Source organism: Corvus kubaryi, unplaced genomic scaffold (assembly GCF_017639235.1).
Source record: "Corvus kubaryi isolate FWS band 111438036 unplaced genomic scaffold, C.kubaryi_AGA036_p1.0 124, whole genome shotgun sequence".
Lineage (NCBI taxonomy): Eukaryota > Metazoa > Chordata > Aves > Passeriformes > Corvidae > Corvus > Corvus kubaryi.
The window spans coordinates 1,605,733-1,619,447 of NW_024580659.1; the positions used below are offsets into that span (position 1 = coordinate 1,605,733).

General features: G+C 39.2%; 1 protein-coding gene across 11 annotated transcripts in view; it reads left to right on the forward strand.

Moving 5' to 3' along the window:
- The window catches only part of LOC121660084 (6-phosphofructo-2-kinase/fructose-2,6-bisphosphatase 4), a 67,670-nt gene that overhangs the window by 27,516 nt on the left and 26,439 nt on the right, over nucleotides 1–13,715 (forward strand). For 9 of the 11 annotated variants that reach the window (XR_006014548.1, XR_006014549.1, XM_042019114.1 and 6 more), the window contains exons 2-10: nucleotides 1,370–1,486; nucleotides 5,138–5,234; nucleotides 7,635–7,701; nucleotides 8,746–8,820; nucleotides 9,674–9,730; nucleotides 10,062–10,183; nucleotides 11,851–12,058; nucleotides 12,614–12,760; nucleotides 13,324–13,428. Coding sequence is in view for 9 of the 11 variants with exons in the window: in XM_042019114.1 (XP_041875048.1) it covers nucleotides 1,370–1,486; nucleotides 5,138–5,234; nucleotides 7,635–7,701; nucleotides 8,746–8,820; nucleotides 9,674–9,730; nucleotides 10,062–10,183; nucleotides 11,851–12,058; nucleotides 12,614–12,760; nucleotides 13,324–13,428 (995 nt within the window). In the remaining 2 variants the exon portion in view is untranslated. Of the gene's footprint in view, nucleotides 1–560; nucleotides 583–1,367; nucleotides 1,487–5,137; nucleotides 5,235–7,634; nucleotides 7,702–8,745; nucleotides 8,821–9,673; nucleotides 9,731–10,061; nucleotides 10,184–11,850; nucleotides 12,059–12,613; nucleotides 12,761–13,323; nucleotides 13,429–13,715 lie in introns of those variants that run through there. The other 2 variants (XM_042019131.1, XM_042019141.1) reach the window with 2 other exon arrangements.

A 13,715-nucleotide genomic window follows, 5' to 3' on the forward strand; every position in this document is an offset into this window, starting at 1 on the left:
TTATTCTGACTTAGTGCCTCCCACTGGTTTGTTTTCAAACTAGTACAGATGGATCTGTTTTGCTTTGCTGTTAGTTCCCTGTCGCTTTCATTACAGGCAGTAGTTGATTGTTTCGTGGGTTTGAAGTTAGGTACCATTTTACCTCCTCTCCCTGATGAAAAGTGGTGTACTTTCAATGGTTTTTGTTTTGTGTCTTTCAATGTGCATTTTAAGATAGCACATCTGCCTTTGCTAATCTGCTTGTTCTTTTTTGATCCGTTATGTGAAGTTATCTGCACCAGGTCTGTGCAGATGACTTTGTGGGATGGGACTTTGTCAATCCAAAGTTTGGGAATCTTGGGCAATCACAGTGCTTTGTACAACAGTTCAGCTATGCCTTGCAACTAATCACTGAGATTCAGTCTTTTGCAGTGAATGGATGTCTTCTCTGTCAAGACACTGAGGAAACTGATACACATGTAGATCATATAGAAATTAATTCCCTTAAAAATAGAGGGTGAAGGAAGCTGGTGTTATCTGCATCACTTTAATATCTTCTTTCTTTTTAGGCAGTTCCGTGTAGCTGTGATAGATTAATGCAAGGTATCCTTAGTTTTGTGCTGCTAAAATGTTCAAAAACTTGTGATTTGAAAGGAAATGCCTCAAGGTTTTCAGATTATACATACAATTCCTTCAAATTGCTATAGTGTTGTGTGTTTTTTTTAATTAAATGCTCTGGCTTTGATTAAGAGTATTTCTGTACATATCTCTATATCAGATTATTGTACTTGATTGTGTAGAATACTTGTGTCTTATTCTTAGTAACAGCCAAAATGAGCTCTGCTCAAGGGAGATTTTAGTGTTAATTATGTTTAAAAGAGAAGTAATCAGTAGTGAGTAGCATGTCTTACTATAATGTATTAAGCTGCATCTGTCATGCTTGTTTTGCTCAAAATCAAGAAAAGGTTGAGCAGTGTTTACGTCTTGTCTTAAAAATGTAAAAATTATTTAAAATTTGCCGACACCTTGCTGTTTCCTTTCAATGCAAGCACTGAACTGAGGTACACAGGGGCATAAGATGTCATTTTCCTTTTTCTTTGGTATTGTTTCTGTGTGCAAATACCCAGGTTTCTTCTTTTCTGCCTGTTCACAACTCACACATCCATCATTGCACTACCACTGACTCGCCCTTCCAAAATTCAGCGTAAGAGAGGTGGTCAGGTTCACTGTCCTGCTGTAGAACCCCTGAAACAGGGAGGCACGGTGCATGAGCTGCCTGGGTGGTCACCTCCTCAGAGAGCACAAAGAGAGGGGTTTTCCACTGCAGCAGAAGCCTTTGCTTTATGGGAATGTTGATGGTAAATCCTGGTTTCCTGTGTTTCTGTTCCAGTATGTATGACCAATTGCCCTACTCTGATTGTCATGGTGGGTCTCCCAGCAAGAGGAAAAACCTACATCTCGAAGAAGCTGACACGCTATTTAAATTGGATTGGAGTGCCTACGAAAGGTGATGGATTTATTTTTGTTTACATCGGAAGGACAGGGCACAACGTTAGGTGGTTTATAAACCTGATTTCCAGTAATTTTGTTGCCAAGTTTGACTACTGAAAATCCTTCTGCTTTGTTAATGTATTTTCAAGCAATAACATACACAGGCACTCTGCATTTAAGTGTTTATTGTTTAAATTTTAAGTGTTAATTGGTCAAATTCTGTTGACTATCCCTTTACCTCCTTGTTCTGCCAGGTGCCTAAATCAACCTTTTTCCCATATCATTAAACACTGCCCTTTTTTTGTTTATTTATTTTTTCCTTCTTTTCCTTTCTTCACGTGGGTGAAAAGGAATGTTGTTTACAAGCAGTTGAGCAGTCGGCACTTCTGGGTTAAATTTCCAGATTTCTCCCATCTTTTTTCTCTGTGAACTTTGTGCTACTTGCAATTCTCTACTTCTTTGTGTTTGTGGAATGACTTGCAATTCTTTGTCTAAATACTAAGCCCAAGGACTGAGGCAGCCAACTGCCACTTGTTATCACCTTCTTAAGGATTTATCTGTGTGTTTTGGGCAGGAAATGGCTCAGATTGGCTGTGCCAAGGACCTGGCTGGGTTCCTGTGGTATCTTGTGGGCCCAGTAAACAGAACCTAAGTCCATTCGAGGTTCTGAGCAGCCACCTCCCCTTCCTTCTCCTCTCTCTTGCAGAAGAGCAAGACACTTTTAGTGTGCTGTGATTCTGTGTCCAGTGCAGTAATAGTAGTTTTATGCCTAGTTAATAATTTAAATGACATTAAACATATGAGATCATCCTAAAGTGTGGAGTTTTGGCTGGATATTTAGACATGTATTTCCTAGTAGCTCTAAGAAGTCAAGATGAAAAGTTCTGGTCTATGTTTAAGCTGCGTTTTGATTCTAGGGTGAAACTTTTTGTGTTGGTGTTTTCCTAAGCTTTTAGAAACTTGGATAATGTGCTTTATTTAGAAGAGACATTATGGGGGATATATTATATTGTTTAAATATGAGAGTTTACAGGATTTAAATTATCACTTGATTTTGACTGTTTTCATGTGGTTTAACCCTTCTGATGACCAGTATCAGCTAGTTGAAGAGTTCAGTTTTATCCATTAGGCTGAAATGGAATAGCACTCTTAAGTAGTTTAGCCTATATCCAAGGTGAGAAAATCCTTGTATTTTAGATACGTATCTAACTGAAATTTATGAGATGTGTTATGTCTATATATGTCATTATGTTTGAGCACTTCACTGTGTGAGCTTTGAAAAGCAGAAGTCTGGTATTGGACAACAAACAAGATATTACCCACATCTGGCTCACGCTTGGTTGAATATATCCCAAATACTGATTCTGCTGTAGGTGTGGTTTGGCTCAGCTATAGGAAAAATTCCGTGGGCTACTGTGAGCAGCACATCAGGAAACATACATACTTGTGCTAATGAAAAACAGGTAGAGCATTGTTGCCAAATTTTACAAAAATGTGCAACATGAAGCTGCCATATGAGCTTCTATCCTGGGTTGCTGGGTATTGTTTGTCTTTGTTAGAAAGGGTGACTTGGGATGTTCTCAGAAAACCACAGAGCCCTTCTGTTTGTGTCTTCAGTGATGCAATTTTACTGAGTCAACGTAGAACACCTCACTGACTGGCTGAGGGAACAGATGACATTTTCCCTAATTCTTCCAGTTGGTGGGGTTGAATTGATACAGGATCAGTATCGAGTAGCCCTAACATCTGCTACCCTTTGGCTCTTAATGTCTTAAAATTAGTGTGTGCTTAATTTAGCAAGAGTTCTTGTTCTCTGAGACAGATGGTTCAAATTACGAGGTTATGTAAACCACAGAACAGACAAATGCCATCTTTTCATGTAACATTAAGCTGGAGAGTTCAAGAACAGAAGGTGGAGGTAAATAACCCAGGGTTGGTGATGGTTGAATCATTTCAGCCATCATTTCTGTGTTTTCTTCCTTCCAAAATCCTCTCTTGTTTAGACTCTGAAATGGTTAAAAGTACAGAGGACTTTTGTCTGTTTTTGAAGGAAATGAGGTCAATTAGATGTCTGAATAGAATTGTGTTGCAATGTGGTTTTTAGATACTAAGTATTGGAAGCTTTTTTGAATAGCTGTGGTTGTGATACCAGTTAGCTTTGGGAAACTTTTCCATAGGCGTGGATGCTAAGAATAAAGGCTGAAGATTGTCCCACTAGATAGCACTTTTTCCTTTGCTGTGCATGGCCCTCTGGCAGTAGCTATTCCTTCTCATGAAATTCATTATTTTTGATTTTTAAAGGGCTATTGTCTGACATCGCTGGCCATATGAACTACTTGCACCTTCTGTTTTCCTAACAAGGACCCACCTTTTCATGTAGCCACTGTGGCCAGTGCTCATTAAAACCATCACAGAATCACCTGGATTGTTCTATAATCCATGTCATGAAAAAATTCCATCAACACTGCTGAGCTCAAACAAAACTTGACTTTTGGGGAAAAAAATAATTTTTATATCTTTATCCTCTGCCTCCAATCCTGACAGCGATCTGTATACAGCAGCTGGTTCTTGAACTCTTTTGTTCCATGTCATTTTTCTTAATTGCAGCCTTATAGTTGTGTCTACTGCTTCTTTTCCTCTTTCCAGAAATGAAGTCTGGCAAATAGTGTTGTACCTTGGCAGCATCTCAAACAGAATGCTTCAGTGTGGTTTAATGTTAAAAAAAAACCCAAAACCAAAAGCTTTGCAGTTCCACAGAAAAGACCTGTAGGTCTGAAACAACTTAAACATTAATTGCATTTCAGAGACCTGCTTTTAGAGCCATTGAATGAAATTAGTTAGGGTTCAGTGTCATTCTGTTCTGAGGCAAAGCAGAACTGTCTTGCCCTAATCCCATACCTGATACTGTGACATGTGTTTGTCCACGGATGTTTTCCACCTTTGCCCAGATAAGGAATAGGAATAGGTGTTTTTTGTTTTTTGACCACTGCTATGAGATCACAGTAAGATTGTTTCATATGTAGGATGATTTTTTAAATTATTTTTTAACAGTTGTTTTTTTTCTTTTCTTTTCTCAGTAAGTGGAACAGGGGTTGTGAAATACTAATCCTTAAGGAATAGAAATATTTGAGCAGGGTTCTGAACAAATGTTTCCACTACTGGAATTTTAAGTTTTGTTTACCTAAAGCAAGATTGTTTAGTTCTATTTAGAGCTCTGCTTTGCTTAAATAAGAGCTGTAAGTTTTGGGAGGTGCTATCTGAATACTGTTTCACTGCACATATACATAGTATAAAAAGCTAATAATCATAATTATTAATTATTATTACATTAATGATCATTACTAGTCCCTTATAGACTTTGAGTAATCCCTGAAAAGGAGGAGAAAAATTTCTTTTTGTTGCCCAGGCAAGCTGGCAGACAAAGGCACTACACTATGGCCACTGAAGTGGAGTGACTACAGCCCAAATGTTCTTTAGCTATTTCCAAGATTTATTGCTGTCTTGCTATTCTAAGCCTCCCAAAACACAAAAAGAAGTATGATACATTGACTTCTTACAGGCCAAGTTGTTTTATCCTTGCAGGAAGTTTGGCTTCAAAGTTGCCATGACTTCTGTCCTTTTCATGTGACTGTTGTTGGCTCCTGCTAATGTTGGTTTCTCTTGGCAGAATTCAATGTCGGTCAGTATCGTCGAGATTTGGTGAAAAAGTATAAATCCTTTGAATTCTTCCTGCCTGACAATGAAGAAGGCTTGAAAATCAGGAAGTAAGTTTTGATTGTGGTTGGTACACAAGGCTAATTGTATTAAAATGATATCCTGTGTAGTTTGCTCTTAGAGATGGCTTGAAGTTGCATTTCTGTATGTTCAGAAGACCCTTAGGGAGACTGCAGGAAAAGATATTCTAGAGAAGGTGGAAAAGTGATTTCTTTTGGCTGATTAAAATTTGGGGGTCTTTTTTTCTTGGTTGTTTCATCTCAAGCATCAAATATGCAGAGAAGTCCTTCCTGATTCCTTTTCGGTAGGATGTGACTACTGTTATTCCTGTAGATACTCTAGGATATTTTCACTCAAAAGCTATTTTAACAAATAGTTATTAGTTTTCCTATCTTTTTGTAAGGTATCAGCTAATAGATACTCCTTCTGCTGCATAATTCCTAAAATCCCATTTTAGAGCTTTTGTTTGGTTCATAAAGAAAAAAACCCACATAACTGCTTTTCTTTTTGATTTGCATAGTGGAATTGTTCATCTGGAGCACTTTGAGTGTATTCATCATTATCTGCTCAAATGAGTGAGAATCAAACATTATTATTTTCTCCTTGAAATTGTGTTTTTGGCCACCATGCAGGTGCCTCATTCAATTAATGTACTGCCTCAAAAACTGCCTTGTTTTGCTAGTGCTGTGCAAAGCAAGGAGAGAAGCAGAGGGAACTTCTGTGTCGAGATGAAGCATTTGAATCTCTGCTCTTGCCTGGAAAGAGGCTGTGCTTTAATGTAGGAACACACCTTGAGAAGAAAGGGTAGATGAGGAGAAAGGTCAGAGCAAGAGGGAGCTGCTTCTTTCCTAGAGGAGATCAAATGAGAAAGTCTTTTGATTTTCTTCAACATTCACTGTACTTTTTAGTATGTTCAGGAAAGCACTTAGAGCATGCAGTATGAAATGAGGAGGAACAGAAATTTGAGACGGATGGAAATAATATTTATTTAGGCTACTTAAAATAGCCTAAATAAAGACTGTTTTGTTCTTAATTCAGCTTCACCTTACACATCAAAAACGTCTGGACTTTCCTACTGTCTGGACTTTGTTTTGTGGCTGTCCTTTGCCTTGTCCTCTCCCTCTCTTCCCTTTCCCCCTCAGCAGCAGAGTGTTGCTAAAGCCAAAGGAGAGCAGCTTGCATAAGAACCTCCCAGTCCTTTGGGATAAAGAGCAGTTGTGAGGTGCATTAGCCTTGCAAGCCACTACCTTTTGCTTACAGGTAGAGCCAAATCTTTTAATGTGCCTCTGTGTCACCTATTAGACTAAATGTTGAGGGATGTAGCATGAAATGGGCTGTGTGAGATGATCTGCCTGGTTAGCAATGAGTAAAGAGGGTTTGTATTTATTCAGTGAAGACCTGAGTGATGAATCTCAGCTCCTGACATCTGTTAACTGTGCTGATGTGGAAATACTGTCAGGATTGGAAAGCCTTCATTTCTCTTTCAAGATAAAGCTGTGCTTGCAGAAGATGGTAAATAGAGGAGTTATGAATTTCAATCTGGAAGTCAAAATCGAGGAGTAATGCAGGGAAGGGCTGTTGAAATGGGCAGGCTTTTATGTTGGTACTGCAAAGAGGCTGTACTTACTGGGAATAAATGGGGCTTTGTTCTGCTAACAAGTAAATCGTGTACAATGTTAATGTTGCCCTCCAGCATTACTGATGTGTTAGGAATCATAATGGACTTGGAACATAATGCTAATGCTGGGGACATAAGAAAGTTGCATATTAATGTGTTCTTATCCAGATTTAACACAAGTGTAAAGTATGTCAGGGTGGGGATTTTTGGTGTTTGTGTCCTCAGCTGTCTCCAGTACTAATTACACTGGGTGGGTGACTGCAGTGGGATGATAGTTCACCTCAGTCACTAATACTTGATGCTACCTTTGCTTTGTTTTGCTCTGTTTTAACAATTTTTTTTTTTTTACGTAAGCAGTTTTCACACAGTAGCTCAAAAGGGAGTAAGTAGATTGCTGAAAAGCAGTTGTGTCTCCACTTCAACTCAGTGCCCCAAGATAAAGGCCTTAAGTTCGTTTATTTTTTTACTTTTTGGCATTTTGAGAGTCAAATTAAGAAGCAAGTATGTATGAATAGGTAATTGGGAAAAGCATACAGTTGCAGGGGGTGATTCAGTGATATTATTTTAGATCAGTGGAAGTGTATCCTGGTCAGCAAAGTTGACAGATGTTCTGTGGACATGTGTAGCCGTATCAGTGACACAGAGGAGCAAGGTGACACGGCCACATTTCCTTAGTGTAGCTTGGCTGACCTCTGTTGGTTTTTTTCCCGTGTCTGGAGGCAGGTCTGTTTTTTAGGTAGATTATCTAACGTTTGAAGGGCGCTTTGCTCACAAGTGCATTTAAAAAAAATAGCCTTAACCAGCATTTGACTTTGATTCTCTCCTTCTGAAGACAGTGTGCCTTAGCAGCGCTGAACGACGTCCGGCAGTACCTCAGTGAAGAGAACGGGCATGTGGCTGTAAGTTTCTTGTTGAAGACATCTTCTTGAGATGCCTCTGCACTAAACACTGTGTGTCTGCTGGATAATACACAGCCTGAGTAATTCCAATAGCAAGAAAAAAGTCCACCTTCTCTCCACATTACTATAGGACTGTGCTCCACAATGTACCATTAAACACGTCTGCCGTTTTGCTTGCGTGTCCATTTGATAGTGTTCCAAGTGGAAGGTAAAGACTTGCTGAACAAAAAGTATCCTCTGTATTGCTCGGCAGTTGTGTTACTGGCATGAGAAATGTCTGAAGAGAGCAGGAGAAACTTGTAATAAATTGATTTGTACCTGAGTATTTAACAATGGGATGCAAAACATCAGTTCTTCAACCATTGTGTTTTGAGACTAATTAAAAAATTTTTTTTCTTAAGACTACTGACATAACTCTGGGGTTTTTATTAACTAATCAGGGAAAACCATTAGCTATAAGTTCTTCTGGGTACACGAGGTATATGTTATGCTTTGGCAAACTGCATACTTTAGTAAAACACTGATGTGTTCAGAGCTAAACTGAGTTCCTAGAAAAAGGGCTGCATTGATTGTGTTATTCATGGGTAGGATTTACAACTCTTGCAAATCTTCTGCCCTTAAGTTTCACACTTCCATTGTGAATAGCAGAGTGATTGCAGCATCTTTAATTTGTAGCATAAGTTCACTAAGAACTTATGCATTAGTATTTAATGCTGATAATGGGCCAGGAGGAAGAGTCTCTCCTGCACTGTGTGCTAGGCTTAAATTCTGATTTCCTTTTCCAAATCCAGAGTTCTGCTAGTAGTGCTTTCAAAATGTTACTGATTTTTAGTATTTAGAATAGAATGTGAGTAAAGTAAGAATGTCCTTGTTTTCCTGTTGAGCTTGTTGAGGTAGTGGGGTAGAGGGGAGGGGAGTTGTTTCCATTTGCTTTCCTTCACGCTCAGGGACTTTGAATCCATTTTTTTGTTGTTACTAACACAGTGCTTTCCGTAGGCTGTGATTTTGTAATTCCTTTCTTTCTCTCCTTTTAATTGTTCCTAGGTCTTTGATGCTACAAATACAACTCGAGAACGTAGAGAAACTATTTATAAATTTGGTGAAGAAAATGGATATAAGGTGAGTCAAAGCAAAGCAGTTCTGAGCTGTTGCCTGATCAAATAAGGCAGTGATAGTTTTCCCCTTCTCTGTACTCTCAGTGCACTAGTACAAGCCACATCCTTCTTAGAGGTTTAATCAGTAGTTTGTTTTGTGTTCCTAAGCATTATGTGTGATTAGAAGTAATTCAGTCCTCTTTTTTCTCATCTTTAGTGTTTGTACTGTTTGGAGCTAAGCTATTTTGTGTTGTGGCTTCAATTCTGTCATCCTGGACCTGTGGTCATGAGTGCAGTGTCAGAAAGAGCATTTAAAATACAGTTCTTCATGCAGTTCAGATCTTTGCTGCAGAAACACAAAGGGGATTCTGTGTTAGTTCTGTACAAACCGAAAACTTTGTGGCTTTCTGCCTTCTGGTTTTGCATTTAGCTGTTCTCCAGTCATCTTTCATTTCCTCTGAACTTAATCTCTGTAAGCCTTTGACACAGCAAAACACAAGCCCCTTTTAAACCAAGGCTACTCTGTTAGCTGAGAGGCTTCTAAAGTGTTATTTCAGAAGCTTTAGTTACTGTTTGTGGGGCTGAACTTGCATCCTCTGCATTTGTTTCTTCCTCTTCCATCCTACAATTTTTCTGCTGCAAAAATTTTCCACTTCCAAGCACGGTGTGTCATGGAATGGTGAGCCAGGAATTTCTGATGAGAGGGTTTGGAGAAGCTTTCTGAGTAAATGGAGGGAGATTTAAGACATGACTCTTTTAAAAAGGCCTTGGCATGCAAGTGGGCAACATGCTGCTTGTGTGTGTTAGTATCCAGAGGTGTTTTCATGCATCTTGCTTCTTCCTCCCTTCTGTTCATGTGGCTCCCATTTGGACTGAAGACTTTTTTCGTGGAGTCTGTATGTGTCGATCCAGAGGTCATTGCTGCAAACATTGTGGTGAGTAAAGGAAAGTTTGCTTTAACTGCTTGGCACTGGGAGTTTTAAAGTAGCTCAGTAGTTTTAGCAGTACATGATAAGAACTTCCAAGAGCGAAAGCCCCACATTAGCTTTCATTAATGGAAAGAACACTTTTTTTCCCTGTCCATGTGAATGTTACTAGCTCAGAAGTTTAAGTCTCTGAAGAATAGTTTTTTTTTTGCTTTACATGTACTTTAATGGTGTTGCAGACAAAACTTTGTGTCATGTTCTTCCACTCCCTATTTCTTTAAACATCCATGAAGAAGAGAAAGAAACTTAAATACTGTTCTGCTGGTTTTATTTTAAACAGCAAGTGAAGCTGGGTAGTCCTGACTATGTTGATTGTAGTAATGATGAAGCAACAGAAGACTTCATGAAAAGAATAGAGTGCTACAAGAACTCATATGAGACTTTAGATGAAACTCTGGACAAGTAAGTCATGAAACAACACTGTGATCACAGCTGATGATCACAATATTATTAAAATGTTTTCTTAAGGTTTGGGGCATCCTGTATTGGGGATTAGTGCTTTCAAGTCATGTATTTCAGTGTCTTGAGCTCTCTCTCCTTTGGCAAACTAGAGAGTGTTGACTCTAGGGGTGTAGCATGGAAACTTCCTTGTTTGAGGAAAATTGGCTAGTGAGTCTAGTCTGGGACAATATTCTTTTTGATTTTCCCACTTGGAGAATGTTGTTACTCTTCTGGGATAGAATCAGCATTTAGCATTTATTCCAGACTTTCTACAGTGGTTGGTTGGTACTTGTTTTTTTGGTATGTAGAGGAGACCTGAGTGATTTGTAAGCATAGCTTAATTGGTTGGCATGGTTAAGGTTACTTGTGAACACATCTGTCTTAAAAATGTGACTACTAAATTAATTTCTTTGTGCTTGCAAAATTATCCTGCAGATGCAGGGCTGTGGGAAACTGCCTTAGCTACATTATTTATCCTCGTGCCAAAGCATTCTTCTGGTTTTTATTGCCTTTGAACTCTTGAAAAGAAGGTAGGGATAAGTCATGTGAGGAGGAGCCCCATTCCTCTTACTACTGCCTATTTTCAGAGTAGGGTTTGGAGCTGCAGCCATCCCAGGTGCTGCTGGTTTGTTCCAGGCCAGAGCTGCAGAGGAGGCTGAGCTGCATTTTAATGTGATTGAGCGTGAGCAGCGTGAAGCCGGTTCAGTTGGCTCAGTCCATGCGTGTAATTCCCGTGATGGACCTAATGGCTGTGCCTGGCTGGAATAGTAATGATTAGCTCCAAGGAACACGGGCAGGAATGAGGGTGGTGATGCTTGTTTCTCACTACCTCAGTTTGGTTTTATTATCAGTTTTCTTGTTTTATGGCAGTGTGATGTCTCAAACGCATCACTAGAAACCTATAGTGGTTATTTTCAGCTTATGAGACATTTTTCCTTGTGTAAACTAGAGGCTGCTCTAGAATGATAGCTCAGATGATAAAGAATAAGCAGTGAAAATAGAAATTATAAGCTGTCTGATGCTGAGAAGGTACTGGTGGGGTAAATTACAGTACTGTTAACAAAGAGCTGTTCACAGAGCAATTGAGAAAATGTCTTGCTTCAGACTACTCCCTCACTCTTCTGGTGCCCTAGTTTTTCTGGAGGGGATTAACTGAGATGGATAATTAGTGACCATTCCTTTTGGCCCCTGGGTGCAATCAGACAAAGACTTGCTGATGGAAAGTATTTGTAACCTGGGGAAAAAGAAATCTGGTTTTGAAAAATAGCTGGATATCTTACTTAGCTGTGGTAACTTAAGTGATTCCACTGAATCTCCCTTTCACTGTGTGGGCTGTATTTTTCCAAGAGGAGGATCTAGATTTGGATGAATTGCAAATAAAGGAAGCAGAAAAGAAAGTGATGTGAGCAGCTCCACGTGAAAGGAATAGAGTTCATCCTGTACCTTTGGAGTACTGCGTTGTTTCTTAGGACTAATGCATATTCCATGGCTAATTGGGGATTTTTTCATTGCTTTGGCTTGTCGCCCCTTTGTTTTATAATGAGAGAGAGAGTGGAAAGATTGTGGTACGTGCTAATAGAAACAATGGGGAATCTTACTTTTTTTTTCTCCCAACTTGCTCATGAAAGGGATCTTTCTTACATTAAAATTATGGATGTCGGAAGGAGTTATCTTGTGAACAGAGTGATGGATCACATCCAGAGCCGGATTGTCTACTACCTCATGAATATCCATGTGACTCCTCGGTCAATCTACCTCTGCCGACATGGAGAGAGTGAGCTCAATCTGAAGGGGAGAATAGGAGGAGATCCTGGGCTGTCTGTCAGGGGGAAAGAAGTAAGTACCTCCAGACAGGCGTGACTCTGTTCTCTTTGTGTTCGTGCTGGGCAATTACAGCTTTCCTCCTCTGCTGCCTTTTCCTCTTAATGAGTTTAAATGACTTTTTTAGTTGCATGTTTGGGTAGCGGAAACAGGATGGACACTGTGTGTGTTGTGGTATGTACTCTTTTATCTGTTTGTCTTTCTGTTGGCTGAAATTCCTTTTTAATCCTACAGCACAAAGCAGTTGGCAAGAGAGCTTTATTTTTTAACTATATTTTTGTAAAATCCTCACTAGTTGGATAATTGGGAAAGTGTACACAAGTTAAAGCTGAAAGGAAAACTCCTGGAGGGAAAGCTAGGAACTGCTGAAAACTTGTATTTTCTTTGTACTTCTTTTCTTTCTCCTGTCCCTCGTGGATAATGGAGTATGTTGTATGTCTTAGCAAAAACTTTGACAGTCTTTTGGAAAAGCTACAGTGAGCTTATAGAGGCTGGAACCCGTGTATTCTAAACTGAAGGCCGTGTGTTGGCTCTGAGCCCTCATCCAGTGTCTCTTGGTTTTTATTCCAGTTTGCCAGAAGCTTGGCACAGTTTATTAATGAGCAAAATATCAAAGATCTGAAAGTTTGGACCAGCCAGATGAAAAGGACAATTCAGACTGCTGAAGCCTTGGGAGTGCCTTATGAGCAGTGGAAGGTTTTGAATGAGATAGATGCAGTAAGTTCTTCTCTTTTAAATGCCTAATAAGTTGCTTTGATTGCTAGAGATGAAGAAAGTACTTAGTTTTTTAATATGTCTTTTATGGGATAGAAAATCATTGAAGCCGCCTCTAGAGGCTGGAAATAGTTGTCATTACCTGTAAACAAGGGTAAATGTTTTATTAAATTGTTAATTTATTCTTCCTTTGTCTTTCCCAGTAAAACATTCCTCTGTAGAAGCCACGATGCTATGAAATTTTGGTTAGTTGGGCTTGGAAGGAAGTTTGTGGTGGGGGGCTTTTGCTAGCTGGCAATTCCCAACTGCACCTGTAAGATATATTAGCAGGTGCAATAGATAAAACATAACCTTGCTTGCCCATATATGTAACTTCATCTGTGTAGGGATTTAATGATTCCTGCTAACCACCTCTGAGTCAAGCTGAATGTCCTGTTCATCGTGTGTGTCAGAGTAGCAAAATACAACTGTTAGAGGTTATTTATATATGGTTTTATTTAAGAGTGGTATCTGCTTTTTGCATTGCTGGAAATACATGTTTTTTAAATAATTTTCATTACCGACAGGGAGTGTGTGAAGAAATGACATATGAAGAAATACAGGAAAATTACCCGCTTGAATTTGCACTGAGAGACCAAGACAAATACAGATACAGATACCCTAAAGGGGAGGTATGCTATTTTTAATCTCTCAAGTTGAAGGGCTTCCTTGTCTTCTTGAATATGTGCATGCTGGCTTTTGGAAGGAAAAATAAATTTTAAAATTAATGAAAAGGTTGTTCCTTTCTCCATGGAAAAGCACATAGGATTTTGCAAGGATTGAGCCCAGACCACTTAATTTGATTCAGGGCTTGAAAAATAAAACAATAAATTTAGAAAATAATGGAGAGATTTGATCTTGTGGGCATCATTCCTGTGCTGGTCCTGCAGTGATAAAGCAGGAGGAATTATTGCAGGGC